Source organism: Pterocles gutturalis, unplaced genomic scaffold (genome assembly GCF_000699245.1).
Source record: "Pterocles gutturalis isolate BGI_N339 unplaced genomic scaffold, ASM69924v1 scaffold21475, whole genome shotgun sequence".
Lineage (NCBI taxonomy): Eukaryota > Metazoa > Chordata > Aves > Pterocliformes > Pteroclidae > Pterocles > Pterocles gutturalis.
Window position 1 is genome coordinate 118 of NW_010146393.1, and position 18,365 is coordinate 18,482.

The 18,365-nt window shown below is 39.2% G+C and overlaps 1 protein-coding gene across 1 annotated transcript in view; it reads right to left on the reverse strand.

Annotated features, from left to right (window-relative positions):
• Nucleotides 1-704: 704 nt before the first annotated feature.
• DOPEY1 (dopey family member 1) overlaps nt 705-18,365 on the reverse strand; it is a gene marked incomplete at its 3' end in the record, with an annotated part of 48,775 nt that continues 31,114 nt past the window's right edge. The window contains exons 21-37 of the mRNA XM_010085733.1: nt 17,358-17,537; nt 14,995-15,120; nt 14,519-14,653; nt 13,943-13,998; nt 13,336-13,440; nt 11,773-11,839; nt 11,317-11,461; nt 10,970-11,049; nt 10,301-10,410; nt 9,994-10,143; nt 8,785-8,846; nt 7,998-8,150; nt 6,676-6,812; nt 4,991-5,046; nt 3,900-4,064; nt 2,677-2,806; nt 705-764 (exon numbers count right to left, since the gene is read on the reverse strand). Coding sequence (XP_010084035.1) covers nt 705-764; nt 2,677-2,806; nt 3,900-4,064; nt 4,991-5,046; nt 6,676-6,812; nt 7,998-8,150; nt 8,785-8,846; nt 9,994-10,143; nt 10,301-10,410; nt 10,970-11,049; nt 11,317-11,461; nt 11,773-11,839; nt 13,336-13,440; nt 13,943-13,998; nt 14,519-14,653; nt 14,995-15,120; nt 17,358-17,537 — 1,917 coding nt within the window. The remainder of the gene's footprint in view (nt 765-2,676; nt 2,807-3,899; nt 4,065-4,990; nt 5,047-6,675; nt 6,813-7,997; nt 8,151-8,784; nt 8,847-9,993; nt 10,144-10,300; nt 10,411-10,969; nt 11,050-11,316; nt 11,462-11,772; nt 11,840-13,335; nt 13,441-13,942; nt 13,999-14,518; nt 14,654-14,994; nt 15,121-17,357; nt 17,538-18,365) is intronic.

An 18,365-nucleotide genomic window follows, 5' to 3' on the forward strand; every position in this document is an offset into this window, starting at 1 on the left:
CTCAAGAAAAGAAAGGCTCATAATGACCTAGAACAAAGGGAAGACTGCATTCCAACACAAAGAGTTGTTGATGACTCGTGCTTCTAAAGAAGCTCCTAGTTTTAAAAGCACTGAATCTCCCAGAAGAGAGGCTTTTCAGTACTGGTTCTCTACTGTGCCCGGTATTACCCAACGGCGAGCACAGACTGGGTCCAGCACACAGCAAGTGTCGGTGTTACACAGCCACTAACCAAACACGGTGCATGTGCAAACAGTCATCCTCTCTCTAAGCAGTGCCATGCAATCTGTCCGAGCCATTTCCTCACGGCGCTATCTGCTAAGTAATCACCACTAATTCCTCAGTTTCTTAAAACAGTTAATTTGACAGAGATTATGAATCGTGTGTTTCACACCTGCCGTTTGGCAAAAATTATTTTATTATTTAATTTTATAACGATTTGCGATCATAATTCTTCTCAGAACTAACAATAACGTCTTGTAATCGATTTCATGTAGGAAACCAACTTTAAAATATTTTTTTAAGTTATCTATAAAAATACAGGGCCTCATGATTCTTTAACTTCAAAAATCCCTCAACTTTGTCCTCTAACAAGACTGATCTCTCTCAGTTCTTACTGAAAGCTAATTACTGCCCAAGGCCTTGAAGTGATGGTATTATTATGGTGAGCTTGTTTCACAACTCAAGCATCAAAGGCCACCCTCACCTGATGCTTGGCCATCTCCAATCCCTCCAAAACCACCGTCTTAAAGTCCTCCTGTTTGTCCTGTGGAAGGAAAGAGGAGAACTTTCAGACTGCATTTCATATATCATAATAATACTTTGCCATGAAGGCCATGCAGTTGCTTGGTTGGGTGCTGCGCTTCAGCCCCAAAGAGTCCATGGTCCAGCAAGAGCAGACTCTGGAGCTAGCGTGCCAAGACACTATTAGACAATAACAGCACTGACACTTTGTTCTTCTGTTTATTGCCAGTAGTGCCACAGGAGGTTTTTAAGCACACTTCCTTCAGACAACAGCGCCTGAGCAACACCGTACTACGTGAATCTGAGTATTAGTCAGAGTGCCCTGAAGGAAAATTAAAATCCACTGGAACATGTTGCTTGGAAACAGTTATTCTCTAAGAAAAACCCACAGCTCTATGCAACAGTATTCTCCTGTGCACAAAGAAGAAGTGGCCAGGAAGCCAGTATTCACTACCTCATGTTTATCTCATCAGCATACCCCTAGCTATGGTTCACAGTGTGCAACCGCTGCCAGGACTAGGGGGTTCCGGAAATTCCAGGAAGCCTTCTATAGTCTTGAAGCATACTGTGGAAGTCTTGACTTCAGGCATCTATCTCGACATACAGTACTTACCAGCACATGTTTTTTATAGCTCATATCTATTTTATAATTCATGCAGAGATTATTTGGAGTGTGACAACTCTCTAACAGGTACAGCACACTACACTGAACACCAGGGTTAGAGGCTACACCCGATTAGCAGTCAGTTAAAACTGATTATTTCTTTACACATGTGAGAAAAGAAATTTTTTTCATGGTTCAAAAACCATAAAATTAAGAATGCAGACGTGTTTCAGGTACTTGTGTTATCCCCTAGAGCTGTGAGCCTTGCTTGAATAGTTCAGATCTGCCTGCAACTAAGTTATCCCAAAATTTTATGTAGCCACTTGTATGTCAGCAGTGGTCAATGAAAACATTCACTAGAGACTGTAAATGCAGGAGCTACAGTACGCTGCCAGTGTTACAGCCCTGGCAATGCCATCTGTTTGGAGGGAAACCCAAGAACGAAACTTCAAAGCTTTCTCCCATGACTTCCAGCCTTCTGCGTGTTTCCCTGGGAAAAGTTGCTGGTGAGCCAGGGAAGTGCCTGCACAGGGGAGCTCTGTCCTCACAGCAGGAGCAGCAAGGTATCTGACAGCAATTTTCTTACTCTGTGGGAGCAGAAGGGAACTCCCTGGGACAGGACTTGGCCAACTGCCATCAGCTTCATTAGCAGATCAGGCCTTCACCCCAGCCAAAGAGGGTTTGATGTACCTCATGCACCCACATAATGCCAGCCCTAATTCTGCTCACGCTCTATGAACTGTGCAGCCAATATTTCTCCAGAACAGTTTCTGCTGATCTCTGCCTTCTTCCATTCATCAAAACTGCTTCAGGGAAGAAGCCGCGCCCTTCCCAACTCTGCACAGTCTTAGAACTCCTGGTTCTATCATTTTTTAGGAATGCAACAGTTTTCTAAATATTTAAATGCAATTATTATTAACAAGAACTTTCTACTTCGAAAGGTAGTCAGCTATACTAGTATCTACAAACATGACTATCCAAAAGTGATTTTATGTTAAAATATATTAGACACTGAAGCATAATTGACTTTTTACTCAAATAATACAAATAATACTTTTACTTGAAAACTTCAAAGTCACTGACCACAGTCTTTTTTTGACCATAGCAGGTTTGGGGTTCTTTGGTTGGTTGGTCTTGTTTTAGGTACCTATATATGTTTTTTTTGCCTGATGCTGACTTGAGATTACTCCAGTGGGAATCTCCCACACCAGATAAACTCCTTTCTATTCTTTGTTGTTTAAAAAAAAAATACAATCAAAATGAAACAGTGCTGTAAGTTACTGTATATGAAAGTTTTCCATTAAAACCAAACTGGAAGAAAGCAACATACCTTTGCTTTTTTTCGCAGCAGTTTTGCTAGACGCACTACATATGGTTTGAATTCCCTCTGATGTGTACCCTGTCTTCGTACTTCCAAGCCTGAATCATCTGATGCTTCTGGAATAAAAGCCCAACGATACCTGTCATGAGATAACACAAGCAGATATTATCCTTACTGAACATGCAGGCTTTTCCACGAGATCTAAAAATACGAGTGAATGAGGAGTTCTAGTTAAGTATCAAAGAAAGGGAGGGGACCAAAACCAACTCACACAAAAAACAACACATGTTGACAAAAAGAATAGGGAAGGCACATTCTGAACAGCAGGAGGGAACATGCCTGAGAATGCAGCATTGTCTTTGTCCTTCAGAGTTTCTTAAAGTATTCAAGGATGCCAAGAGCAAGATAAGGCAGAGAAGCTAAATAAAAGAACCTTCAAGATTAGCTTTAAGTTTAGAAATAGTACAGGGCACAAACTGACCCAGCGGGTACAAGCCCTTCCACCCTCTAGCCCACATGAGCATCTTTTAAATAACAGGATAATTAGAGGTGACCAAATGTCTCCAGAGCTGTGCCAGTGCAGCACCTTTCACACAGTCACCACTGTGCAGTGTAAAGGAAGAGACGAGATACTTTCTTTTGTCCTTGGTGGCCCCTCATTTCTAGGGCCTTCAGCAAATGCCAGTTGTTTTGCATTAATTTTTTTCCAACAGAACAGGACTGCAGAGGCACTGAGGAAGCAGTCTGCACACACGAACACTACCGACCAAGAAAAACCTATGAGGTCCTCTTCACAAGTGGGTTTGTTGCAACATCTTCCGGACAGATCACGCAGGAGTGATTTAAACGAGTCATTCTGCGATGACATACAGTCGTCTGATCTCATGTGTTAGTCACTGAGATGTGTGGGTGTATTTTGAGTTCTTAGACATTACTGCAACTAAATACTTTAAAACCAAAATATTTTAATAAATCACCATTACTGATTAGCTCACAAGTGTGGAGAATCTCTTGCCACAGGTTAAATCAAACCAGCTTGAGCTCACTGGGTGTTCAGCATCATTTGCTCTGGGGGCCACTCTTAACACTGGGAGGGAATGAACTGTGGGCTGCCCTGGGTGAAGGCCAGAAAAGGGAAGGAAATAGGAAAACAAAGATTTTTGTACATGAGAATTTTACCAAGAGGCATGGACAAACATCCAACAACTTAAATGACGCGGTCTTCTACTCACATCTGAAACTGAGGCAGGTTTTCAGATGGTAAAGCTAGGGCCAAGTCCAGAAATTTGCAAGCAGACAAGTACAAGTTCAACCATCTCTGGCTATTGTAGGACGTGGAAAAACCATTGCCACCTGTGTACGTTGTCTCCAGACCAGCAACAGATGGGCCAGAAGTTCTAAAATAAATCAGAGCAGGCAGGTGAGTAATAACAACCTTCTGCCACTATGGGCACACCATCTTTCTTACCTGCCTTCAAAAACACACAACTCTTTATTTACCAACTGAATAAATAAATCAAACCAGAACATTGCAAGTCTGTGCTATGGGTGGAGTTTTGCATGGTTTTATACATATAATATATATAGATCATCTATGTGTATATATAAATATATATAAGATAAAATATTAACACATAATAAACATGTTATGCTGTATCTCATTCCTATCAGATATCCACATTACAAGTTTAAAATTTCCACTTATGTCAACATTACTTTATTTAGGGAAAAATTCTTCAAAAGAACAGAGAATCTAGGAAAAAAAGTGAAGAAGATTTGGGCAAATAATTCCTCCTGTTCTGAGAAAACTGCCTCTACTGTTAGCTTGACTGAAATTGGATCATACTGTGGAGAAGGTAGATGGGATAGAAATGGACAATGAAACAAGAAAAATTATCTACCTCATTTTTATGTCTTTTTAACACTAGACAAAACCACATCTTTCTCTAGACAAAACCAAAAGTGCATGAGTCTTATTCTAAATAAGTGTATGATACAAAAAAGCTGTAAAGTCATACCATGCATATTTTAATTTCAGAAGTAATGTCATTTTAGCTAGGAAAACACTGTAAGAACTAACATGCTTGCGTTGCATAATTTACCTTGGTGGTTTATGAGCAATCTGACAGTGGGATTTTTTTGTTTTGTCCTGAATGTTATGTCCCTGGTACTGCAGTCAGACTGAACTTCCCTTTACTCGTCCTTCTCATTTGAGCCTGACACTTCTTTCTAAGACTAATTATTCTAAAGAATGACTCGACTGCCCATCAGCATGCCAGGAGACTGTTATCAGGTGAAACAAGTTGCAAGTTCATCAGTTTACCTGGAAATGTCTTCATCAGCAGTGAGCTCCTGTTCCATCAGTAAAAACACTTGTACCTGAAGATCAAACGCTACATTTTAGTACCGTTTTTTATAGTGTGTGACTCAGGAAAATGCTGTAGGGAGGACTGAATAATAAGCCGTAGAGGAACTGTTTGGAGCTTTATTTCCATTGCTGGATGATGAAATAAACCTCTGACCTATGAGTGGAAACTGGCACCCTAAAGCTCTTTCTTCCTTTACACTTAGCCTGAGTAGCACAAGAGCCATAAAAACTCTCTCTCTCATGGGCAGGAAAGCTCTCAGAGGCCATTCCCCTCCACTACTTAGAAAGAGAGCAAGACCTAAAAGAAATGAGAAGAAAGAACCATGTAATGGAGCAGTCAAGCTCAGGTGTGAGTTCCCAGAAGTAACACAGTCCTGTCCACTGAAAGTGGTTCCAGGGCTGTGTAACTTGTGTAAAGGCCAGGGGACAGCACAGAAATCAGAGGGCTACACTGAGCAGAATGGGTTTCCTAATATTTATGCTATTGCCAGGACAAAAATTAAATGTATCTATTGCTAAAACAATGCATTTGATCTTTAAAATACCTTATAAAGCTTTTCCCTTTTTTGCTTAGATCTGTGGATAACTAAGGGCTAGGTTAGGTGCCTACAGATATTAAAGAAAAAGTCACAGCAGTGATTCTGATTTGCTCTGTGTTAGCCAGTCCCTTGGGAACTCCTTGGCTAAACAGACCACAGGATGCTCTAACCACTCTCCTCCATTCCCACTGCCAATGCTGAAACCCAAAGAAGTGTGTCAAACAGCCAACACTGGAGACTCTGTAAGTAGCAGCTGTGAAAACAAGTGTTTATCCTGTCTTGTTATGTGGAGTAAAAAAAAAAAAAAGAAAGAAGAAAGCTCAGTCAAGCCTTGTATAAATCTAGTTACAAAATTTCAGCCACAATGTGAGCTGAATGACCATCAATTGCCAATACAACATGGATTCTGACTCCTTCTTTATGTGGCTTCTCATCCTCATTGCTAGAGGAAGAATCATAGAATCATACAATGGCCTGGGTTGAAAAGGACCTTAAAGATCATCGAGTTCCAACCCCCTGCTGTGGGCAGGGACACCCTCCACTAGCCCAGGTTGCTCAGAGCCTCATCCAGCCTGGCCTTGAACCCCTCCAGGGATGGGGCATTCACAGTTTCTCTGGGCAACCTGGGCCACTGCCTCACCACCCTCACAGTGAAAAATTTCCACCTTATGTCCAACCTAAATCTCCCCTCTCTTAGTTTAAAACCATCCCCCCTCGTCCTGTCACTATCAAAAGAAGGCTGAAAGCCTAAGGAAGCAGAAACAGGGAACACTGAGCAGAGCAGGAGTGGGAATGGTGGAGCAGGTACATATAGGTAGGCAGAAATTGAAGCAGGAGTTAGTAGCGAACAATGAGGGCAAACACAAATTTAATTCAGGAGACATCTGAAAAGCTTAAATAGCATAAGCCAACAGATGTTCTATTTAGTTGCAAAAAATAGACATTAGGACTATGAAACCAGGTCAGCTTCCAATTTGTGTCCATTGTACATTTACATGCACAATATCTAGGAGAGATTTTCTTAAAAGTGTTGAGGAGGAATGAGGTTGTGTCTCAAATTTGCACCAGTCTTCCAAATCATGAATGCTAACTGCAACTCACCAGTTCAGTGATCATGGTCGGCCAAAGAGAGGTAAGGTGCTGTGGAGACATTCTTAAAAGCAATACTCTGAAAAACAGGAACACTTGGGAATGAAGGGTGGGCACCTGTGGCAAACGGAGACTTTCTACCAGCCTTTCTGAAACAAAAAACCAAGGTTTCCTCAGTTCAGAGTAATTCCAACTAGCATTTTCTCCTTCCCTCATTTACTCTCAAATTTTACTTTTTTAAAATATTTGCCACATTACTGTTTCAATACTTTGCTACAGTTTTATTCTGTCAACATAAAAAATAATCACTTTCACCAAGCAATGAACAAAAGCAAGAAACCTCAAAACAGTGCAGTTGTGTATTTTGATTAGACTTCCCCACATAAATGCAATAGAGCATCTGGAAGCTTTGCTCATCTTATGCGAAGTTTCACCCATTGCAAAAAGAGGAGTTTACAGATTCCAAACAATACAACAACAGTCTGAACAGCTAGGATATATTATTATTAAAAGGCTGCATCATCATAGTACATGGGACATTACACAGGGACAATATGCTCTTATTTAATCATAACCACCTCAAAGCATTCAACATTTACAAGAGGCAGGTACATAAAGAAATTTTTCAGCCAAACCAACACATGCACTCTGCAGTTCAGAGCAGTAAAACCACCTGATATCTTGAATATAGTAAGCCTGGCTACTGACTTGACTGTGAAAAAAAAAATTCAAAGAATAAATCCTGGACAAAATGAAACAAGACAGACAGTGCAATTGACTTTCCACATGGAGGAAGAGACCAAAGTCTCCACCTTGGCAGCACTAACATCTAGAAACTGCTGCTGTAACTATTTGTGTCATCTTAGAATAAAACCAGCAGCTCCCCTTCCCAATTCATGTAATGTAAAAGGTCACTGGAAGAGATATTCTTCAGTGATAAAGAGGACAGTTAAACAGAACAGCTAGAAAAGTCAAGAATTCAAAATTTCAAGGTCACCTTTCTATTTATCCCTACTTGATAGGTGTTTTGTACCTCTGATGTTGATATCAAAATGCATGTTGCAGGTACCCAAGGACATTGATCAAGGTATAAAATGACAGATCAGTGAAATAATCTGGATAAAAGTCTATTGGTAATCACAAAATGTGTGTAGCTTGTAGTCACTTAAGACTGAAAACAACCAAAATACGCAGAAACTTCGCATCCAGCCACGGAAATAGTACCACACACCAATTTTCCAGGAGACAAACAACCTCCTGTTACCCTGCCATAGAAATATACCTCAGTTAACATCAGAGTCCAGAAGTCCATGAAATGATACATTTTTACTGACCTTGTATGTCTGGAAGGTATTTCTGGTATTGGTCTATCTCACTACTAAAAATTGCAAAAGCCAGTCTCTTCAGGAGCATAGCACGCTGTTCCAGCTCTGCATCTCGATTAGCAAACAGATTGAGTGAACTGCTCTGAGCCACAGCCACTCGTGCTGAAAGAGAAAATGCATGGTGCAGAGGTGAACTTCAAACATCGCCCCTCTGTTTCACTTTAAGGCACAAATAGCTCTCACTTTCATTGCATTAATGTAGTTTGAAAGCAGATGTTAAGACAACCCATGTTCTGCAATTTGTATTTTTAACCACAGTGACTTAAAACACATGTTGAAAGAGAACTTGTAAATATATACAACAGTGTCTGAGTTTGGGGGCTTTTGGGAGGGAGTTTAGCTATTTATTTTTTTTTCAACACAATTTGCAGGTATAGATTCTCAGAAGTTTGTAGTGTGCAGAGTCAATTTTTCCTTAAGGGGAATTAGTGTCAGATGTTAAAAAAAATCCCAACAAACAAACAAAAAGCCCAAAACCACCCCCACCCACTCTGCTTAATCAACTTTGCCACATAGGCAAAATTCACTGTGCCAGGATGGTCTCAGATTCTCTCACTTCAAGTGAACTTCTTTATGGATCTCCAGAAACAAGTAGTTGAAGAAAACATGAAAAACATTGATTAAACCAAACAGATTGGAATAAATGTTGAACAAATGTTTTCTTCAAGATATTTGTTTTCCCTCTTTTTAGTGTTTCCCTTAGAGAAAAGTCACTACTACATCAACAAATACTTACTCATCAAATCTCTGAATGTGGTTTTGTCATGTGTCATCAAATTATCCATAATAGCTCTCCAACTAAAAGAGGAAGATTGTTCACAAATCAGAAAAGCAAGAAAAAAGCAGGAATTCGCAGGCATATTTACAGAGATTTTTTGGCTCTTTAATTCAGGCTAAGGCTTCCAATCCAACTTCTCTGCTACACAGGTACCATTGACTCGGTGCAATTTGATCTGAAACTATACTGTTTGAAGCCCCTTCTCAAAGAAAATTAGGAATGTCATCCAGAGAGACTTTGACAGGCTTGAGAGATGGGCCCATGCAAACCTCACGAAGTTCAGCAATCTCAAACATGGATACAGGCTGGGTGGTGAGTGGATTGAGAGCAATCCTGGGGAGAAGCACTTGGGGGTACTGGTGGATGTAAAACTGAATATGAGCTGGCAGTGTGTGCTCAGAGCCCAGAAAGCCAACTGTAACCTGGGCCGTATCAAAAGAAGTGTGACCAGAAGGTCAAGGGAGGTGATTCTCCCCCTCTACTCTGCTTCTGTGAGACCCCACCTAGAGTACTGCATCCAGCTCTGGGGCCTCCAACATAAAAAAGACCTGGACCTGTTGGTGAGAGTCCAGAGAAGGGCCACAAAGATGGTCAGAGGGCTGGAGCACCTCCCATACAAGGACACGCTGAGAGAGTTGGGGTTGTTCAGCCTGGAGAAGAGAAGGCGAGGCACGCCTTATCAGGGAGTGCAGTGATAGGACAAGGGTACTGGTTTTAAGCTGAAAAAGGGCAGATTTAGATTAGATATGAGGAAGAAATTTTTCACTGTGAGGGTGGTGAGGCAGTGGCCCAGGTTGCCCAGAGAAGCTGTGGATGCCCCATCCCTGGAGGGGTTCAAGGCCAGGCTGGATGAGGCTTTGGGCAACCTGGGCTAGTGGAGGGTGTCCCTGCCCATGGGATAAGCGTTAACGACTTTTTTTCTCATAGAATAAATACATTTTAAAAATCTTTAAATTAAAAAAAAAATGGACTAGTGCATAGAAATACATCTCGAGTAAGCGAATTTCATATTTCATGTGGTAAATCTAAAACACAGTACATTCTTCTTTATTTCTCTCAACAGATACCTGGAGAGAAATTTTGCTCCACATTATACATACTCTTGTGTAATGGTGTGCATAAAATTTGTAACAGCCATCGATATAAGCAGGAAAAAGAAAGTCTTACTGGTTAACACACGAAGCATCCATCTGGAAGAAACTGGAATCCATAAAGAGGTCAAATGCTTCTTTTTTCCATGCTCTCCTTGTATACTGATACCCACTAAGACTGCTTAATAACTGGACACAGGCTCGATAGCTGGATGCATTGTGAGCACTAAACAAAAAAAAAGTCAACATGAAACAATTTTGAATTGTTACTTTATAGAAAGCTTGATAAACATTTAATCCTTATCATGCCTGTTTCAACTCGTCACCCACTAAATTTCAACTGGCTACAGAGATCTACATAATTCAATAAATTGTAAAGATACCTGTGATTACGGAGGTAGGGAACAACATAGTGCATAATATTTACAAGCAAAGGAATAACCCTCTCTTTTTCATCACTGTAGAAAACCATATCCAAGAGATGAGCCAAAACCTACAAAAGCAGAGGAAGATATGTTATCATGCACCCTCAAATCGTTTTTTATCTACTATTTGGCATTTTTTGTACAATTTCCTTTACTGAACATTCAAGTTAGTGATAGAAGTGACCATATTTCAGGTACTATATAAAATCCAGAGTATAAAGATCCTGTCATTTTTACAACAAACTAAGATAAAAAAACTCAGAAGCATAAGCTCCCAGGCAAAGCATTCTACAGAATAAGCTACAAACAAACAACAAAAAAGCGAAGATTAACTGCAGTTATCAGCAGTATGTAACACATACCACTAACAATACACAAAGTCTGCCACCAAAAAAAATTTCCTATACTACACATCTGAATGGCTGTGTTTTACATCTCATCCATCTCACTGAATCTTTATAACTGGGTTAATAACTAAGTTTTATATATTGTTACATGACAGGATCCAGAATCCATTCACATCAGTGCTTCCCATTAAATCTCTTTCCCAGGCTTCTAGTCCAAAGCTTTTCACAATACAGAAGTCTATTATAAGCCAGTATTTATTACATCTGAGGAGACACTTACCTCAGAAAGTAAGGTCAACGCATGGACACTATAAACAGATGGAGTTATGTTCGAAGTTTCCATTGCTGGAGACAACATATCTAAATGACAAAAAAAAACATGTCCAAAGTTAGTTTTCTTAAGCCATTATTTACCTTACAAGAATATTTTAATAGCATATATTTTGAAGATGTACAGACTTTGCCATATACACTGTCCGTGTGTCACTGTCTTTGCCAGATACAAGTCAAGCCTGGACAATACTGAAGCATTTTTAATGTATTCAAATATATTAGAGCTGTCCTCTTTGTTCATTTTGGTCTGAAAAATCAATGTTTTGTTTAAAATAAAGATGAAAATAAAACTACCTTCAACATCTGATTCTAAGTTGTTTCCATCAACCATGATCTTGGGGGAAGGCTTAACCTCCAAGTTTCGTCTTAGCCAAGTAGTCTGTTCCAAGGAAGAACCAGCAATTGCCCCAATGGCATCCACTATCTTGTGCGTTACATCCTGGCAGAAAAAAAAACCCAAGCTTTTAAGAACTTTGTGCAGAAGGGCTGCATTTGTTGTCCGATGTGTTTTTGTAGAAAATCTATATAACTAAGTATAAAACTGCTTTCAAATCACTTCTGTTCTATACTTTCAGTGATTAATAACTCCACAGAAAATGAGATCTTTTTCCCTAGATTGTAAACAGTACTAAGCAGAAGACACTAAAGAGTTATTTCAGACAGAACTGATGTATCAGATAATTCTAGTACATTCAAGCATTTATTGTTCAGTATTTTCCAAAAGAGACACATATACAACAAAGTTCTTACCTGGAGATCTCTTTGATCTTTCTTATTCTCCAGGCTTGGGTTTTTCATAATGAACTCATTAAGAACACTGAAAAAATACAGAAGTAGATACAGATTTTTTTCTCACAATACATTATGCAGTGATTTTAAGAGCTAGGACAAATCTGAAGAGATTTATGTGCACAATACTTATTCACTAAACCTTCAGTCATTGCTACTTATTAGTATTCTAGAGAACAACTTTCGAGTTTCTTAATTTTGATCATACCATAACAGTTTTACCACACTATACACAAAAGTATCTTTAGAGACAGTTTACTATGGAAGATAAATTCCAAAAATTCAAGAAAATGGTCCTTGAAGCTTTATACAGACAACCATATTCAATATTTTACTTCTAACACTCCACAAACAGCCTTCACGCTAGTAATGAATCCTTTCGAGTGGACTGCAAATCTACACATACCTGAGAAATAGTCATTGTAGTTATTTTCTAAGAAAAATCTGAAACTTAAATCATAGAATAGTTTGAGTTGGAAGGGACCATGGAGGTCATCTAGTCCAACCCCTCTGCAGGAACCAGGGACATCCTCCACTAGATCAGGTTGCCCAGAGCCCCATCTAACCTGAACTTGAATGCTTCCAGGGAAGGGGCATCTACCACCTCCCTGGGCAATCTGTTCCACTGTTTCACCACCCTAAGTGTAAAATACTTTTTCCTTATATCTAGTCTAAACCTCTCCTCTTTTAGTTTAAAACCATTACCCCTTGTCCTATTGTTACAGGCCCTGTTAAACAGTTTATCCCCATCTTTCTTATAAGCCCCTTTAGGTACTGAAAGTCGCAGTCAGGCCTCCTCGGAGTCTTCTCTTCTCCAAGCTGAACAACAGGTCCACATCCTTCCTGTGCTGAGGGCTCCAGAGCTGGACAGAGTAGTCCCAGAGTAGTCCAGGTGGGGTCTCACAAGAGCAGAACTGAGAGGCAGAATCATCTCCCTCGACCTGCTGGTCATGCTTCTTTTGATGCAGCCCAGGTTACAGTTGGCTTTCTGGGCTGCAAGTGCACATTGCCAGCTTATGTCCAACTTCTCATCCACCAGGACACCCAGGTCTTTCTCTGCAGGGCTGCTCTCAATCTCTCCATCCCCAGCCTGTATCGATACTGGGGGTTGCCCCAACCCATGTGTAGGGCCTTACATTTGGCCTTCTTGAACCTCATGAGGTTTTCACAGGCCCAATTTTCCAGGTTGTCAAGGTTCCTTTGGATGGCATCCTGTCCCTCAGGGGTGTCAACCTCACCAGTCAGCTTGGTGTCAAGCTTGGTGTAAATCTACTGTTTAAAGAGCCTGAATCACTCAAATAACCAGTAAGGTCAGCTCATAGCTTATATCATATTATAATATAAAATGTAACATACTTAACCATTCCTCAAAGAAGAAACTAATTTGATAAAATGCATGGAACTAAGGCAACAGCTCCCACTCAAAAATAAGTGATAGAGATTTGAAAACACTGACACTTCAGTATGATTTCACACACTTACATTTGAGCTTATTTGGAAATTGCAAGTATCAAGATCACTTACCCAAGTATGAGGAACTGTCCTGGAGCTGGAAGGCCAACCTGGATGGAATCCTTTAACAGAAGCAGCAGTGCTGCCCAGCTATCTACTAAGCTGGTCACTGGAATCCTAAGAGAAAGAGCAGTTATGGTAATGAATACAGCATCATCTCCTTCTGGTATTCCTCATTTTCTTTCTACCTCAAATTCACAAATCTGTGAATCAACATTCATACAGATTCTTTGGCTTTTCATTTAATATTAGGTGCCTACCTCAAGTCATTAAGAAAAGGAGGAAGGCAGAAGAACAGTGTACTCGAAAGGTATGCTTTTCAATCCAAGCTTGAAGTGGCACCAATGAGTTATGGCACAATTAAGGCCAGCTTTCCTTGGACAGGGGGCAGATTTTCTGCAGGATTTTTAGGTCAGGGAAGAAAGATGATGCACAATTGGGTAACCCACTAAATATAACTACATACTATATTTTATAACTACAGTTCAAAACCATTTTTTCTTCACAATTTACATTACACAGGCTCTTTCTCATTCTAGGGATTATAAAAAGATGTGAAATATTCCAATTGTCCATCTGCTTCTTGATGACAGAAATAAAACTTAACTTCTTGTCTTACCTTTGAGTGTAAGCATAGAAAAACTGCAACATGCAGACTTCCAGGGAAAGATGTTTCTAGAAAAAGATACACAACCTGTGTCATCAGGAAGAAGCAAGTGACTTTTTTTCCCCTCCCTTGCCAGGGCAAAACTGACAATGCTATGATGTTACTGCAGTGTCTGAAGATACAGCTTAATTCATTAACAGGACATTACAAATGTCCATTTAGGCAATCTGTCCATGAAGTTATTTTTCTCTTTTTTATTATTCCCTCTTTTCCCCACTTCCCTTTTCCACCATAAAATAAACCAACCTGATGCTAGGGTATGCACCTGCTTCCCTAATGCAAGCACCCTATCCCCACAAAACTCAGTCTTGTAAAGAAGCAGGAAACAGGATTCTGGAGTTGTTCAGTAAATGATGACGACTTAAGGAGGTATGACTTCCCTCCAAAAGTTCATCCACCTACCAGATATCGTGAAAATTTTCACATGGTACTGCTCAGCTTTGTGAATGAAGTATCCATATCATCAGTGTTCTAAGCTTCAGCAAGAGGACATTAAATAAATCAATAGCATCTCTACAGTTTTCATACCTTGTCCTTTGCAATGGCTGGAGGCTGCTTCAAAACTTCTTTCACTGTTTGTATGACCGTCTCCGTTCTCATAACACTGATAGAGCGAACTAGCTCAACCAGCAGAAGCTGTTCTTCTCCTGCTGTAGGAATAACCTAAAAGAATCAAATGTATGGCACGGATTATCATCAGACGATGTCCATGCCAAAATGAAGGCAGCTGGCCTCATAGAATTGAAATGTTAGTTACTAACAGTTCATCTAGAGACTTGGAATCACTTATTATTTTCCTGAAGAATTCAGGAGGATTATCCCATTCTAAAATAAAATGCTAGCTCCCTGACAGTACAGTTGACAATTAGAAATACAATATAAACATTCTCCATATTTCGTACTGTGTATTTTTTTCAGTGGAATGTCTGAATTTTCTCCTTACTCCTTCTAAAACATTAAAGCTATTACCACTATTTGAAGTGACCACTGTAGCATTCACGTACCTTTGTCCTAGAAGGATTTTTATTTTGCCTCCTTTCATTCCATACAAACGCAATAGCAGCCATGAAGTGAACACCATGATTCATCGAAATTGGACCCAAAAGTTCAAGAATCTGCTGCCTCAAATTCTGAAATGTGGAAGCAGAACACATAGACCTTTAGGTAAGCACCTCCGCATTATGTTCAAAACAGAGTTAGAAAGACATACTTGGATGGTAACAACCACTAACTTTTATAAAAATTGAAGGACACTCAGAGGGGTCATAAAGCTCTATTCTACATGTGGTACTCTTCAACCATTTAATTCATGACTGAGACAAGGGAAAATAAAATACACTTGTTAAATTTACAGATGGTAATGAAGTGGGAAGCAACTGACAGAAAGGTACAGAACTAAAAGCGACGTTACAAACTCAAAAAGCATCCTGAAAAAAGATAAGCTGCAATAAAGGCTTGATCTTCGCATGCAAAGATAGGGATAAACAACTTTAGTGATTCAGGATGAAGAATTGTTTAGATAATGGTGCTACAGAAAAAAAATCTTGCGATAATAATGGATCACAAACTCACCATGACAACTCTGCAAGGAAGGGGAAAAGAGCATTCATAAATAGCAATACCCCATGAAAGACATTAAATATTTCCCCTGAAAGAATATACCACACACCATGTCCAGTTTTGGACATCTTGCTTCAAAAAATGTACCACAAACTGACAGAACTCAAACTATAGAAAGAAAGATGCTATGGAATACAGCCTACAAGAAGGGGCAGAAATGGGTTTGTCTACAGCCAGGAGAAAAACATATAAGTGGAGATATAACAGTTATCAAATGTGGACGAGGTCATTAGGAAGAAGAAAGGAAGATGATGTTCATGTCTGCTACAAATAGCAATGGACTTGCTTTGTAGCAAGTGAGATAAAGATTTAGAAGAACACACTACTCTGGAAGGCTGAAATACTGCTGAAACTCTTAATAATGTGGTTTTTAAGCATGTCAGAAGTTATTGAGGCACACTTGGGTCAGGAAATGTATTTCCTAATCTGTCTTGGCCTGTTTTCTATGACATGAAGATTTCAGACAAAAATGTACTTTCTACCGGTTTTCTGAAAACCATTTTTATCTTGGTCAGAGATATTTCAGTAGGAATTGTCTAAGCTTGCAGGAAACTGCTCTGTATGATTCCAGAGCTTAACTATAAGCTTCATGCACCTGCCAAGAGTGTGTTTGCCAAAGCAACCTAGTTGCAATGAAGCTTAAAAAGCTTGTTTAGGCACACAATTCTGTAGAGTTCCAGTTTTGTGTGTGTTTAACCACATCTACCATCTCCAAGGCACCTACAGCAGCACTACCTGAAAGCAATGAGGTGAAAAAGTAAAATAACTTATTCTGATACTACACCAAACAAGCTAAATTCAAACTGGACTTCTTCATATACAGGACATGTTGAATGCTCTTTTGAATACTAGGGATTTGGGCAAATTAAAGAAAAGCTGGGGTGTACAGAAGAGTTGATGTTTAACCAGAGTACAAAAGCTTGTATTTTTTTCCACAGAAGCAGCACAATATTATAGGCTATCAACAAGTACAGACCCCCTTCCTTTCAGTGAGCAGGAAACCCTCTGTCCAGCACAAATATGACCATGGATGCTGTCTGTGCAAAGACATGGAGCCTTAGATAAGTTATTTTTTCATTCCTTCAATCTGAATGATGAAGGTTGAAAAGGATGTAACACAGCATTATCACAAACAGCATCTGACAGATTTTAAATTAACTGAGGAAATCTTATTTTAAAAGATTTCAAATCTAAATGACACTTTCCTATTTAATAATGTGAAGTATAAGAAGTTCGAACTGCTTCCAATAAGAGGGCTAGGCAGTGTTCTCCGTAGAGTCCTATGTGACCCCTACTCAGGTTCTTTTCTTTACAATTACCAGCTCGCTATCTGCTATGACATTTCCCCACGCACAGTCACATCACTGTATGGCAACTGAATGACTAAAGGAACTAGTTCATAAGTGTCTTAGTATTAGATATTTTAAGAGGAGAGTTCTCTTTTGCTAAGATTTTACATTAATATTTTATATCTTTTGAGGCAAAAAAAAGGGTGGCTTAATTTTTTTTCAGGACAGATTTTATTTTCTTTGTAGAAAGCAAAGAGGTGAGACATTATCTTGAATTGATACACTCGAGTTTAAAAGCAGATTCAACACCCATTCATAAAAGCCTCGTTTGTGGGGTGGGTGAGTAGATGAGGACAAAGGTATCAAAACTCAATTTACACTTAAGGGAATGGAATTGGATTTAGTTTGACAAAGGTATTAATGAACAACTTAAATGATATTATCCCTGATATTCTGACCTTTGTTGACCCAAGATTAATAATGGTAATGGATGCAGCAGCAGCTGTAGTTTTCTCTGAAGAATCCGCAAGGTGAAGGATGCTCCACAGCAAAGTCACAGAAGACATGATCATATGCAAGATAGACAGGATCCCATTTCGTGCTTCGATCAAGTGCTTCTGATCTACATTAACCAAAAGCTAGTGGATTTGAAGGGGAGAGAGGAGGAAGAGCATTAAATAACTACACAAATAGCGTAAGTAAAATAGTGTAAAATGAGACTTAACAGAGAAGCTTTCAACCTTAACTTTCTTTTTCAAAACAGTTTTTCAATAATTCTTACAGTATGTGCAGGTTTTGAGTCTATTAAAAATAATAGTTAAAGAATCTTTTGGCTCAGTTGTTTAATATCAAATCCATTCTGAACACGAGGCCTCATGTCTACAGCAATCAATTCTGTACCATCTGCCTATACCTTTGCAAAACAATTATTTCAGAATTTTAAGTGTAACTGATACTCTAGGCAAAATTATTTACTTGCACAGACAATAAACACTTTTCAGTTACTTTTATGACTTAAATGAATGGAAGACAAAGGGGTACAAAAACTACAAAAAAACACCATATCACCAAAACCACGATTGCAGAGGGCAAGACAAAAATTTTCTTGCAGAATGAATCTGGCCAAATTCTTAACAAAGACTATACTCAAAATATCAGACCTAGAAGTATTGTTTGACTAAAAAGACAAATTGGGAATATACAGAAGGAGCAGAAAGAGAATGTTTTGAAGTATTGCAAGATGAACACAGTCTAGCCAGAAAGTAACAGGACAGGCATCAGTCTGAGAAGTTCCACAAGACAAAGCCAGCTCTAAAAAGTGGCATTTTAGAGGTCTGCAAATTAAGGAATTTCTACTTTAGTTATTTCAGGATAACAAAAAAACCAAAGCCCAAACCCAAACCAAAACAAACAAACAAACAAATCTAAGACTATTCTCTTAAAAGTATAATTAGCAGAAAATTATT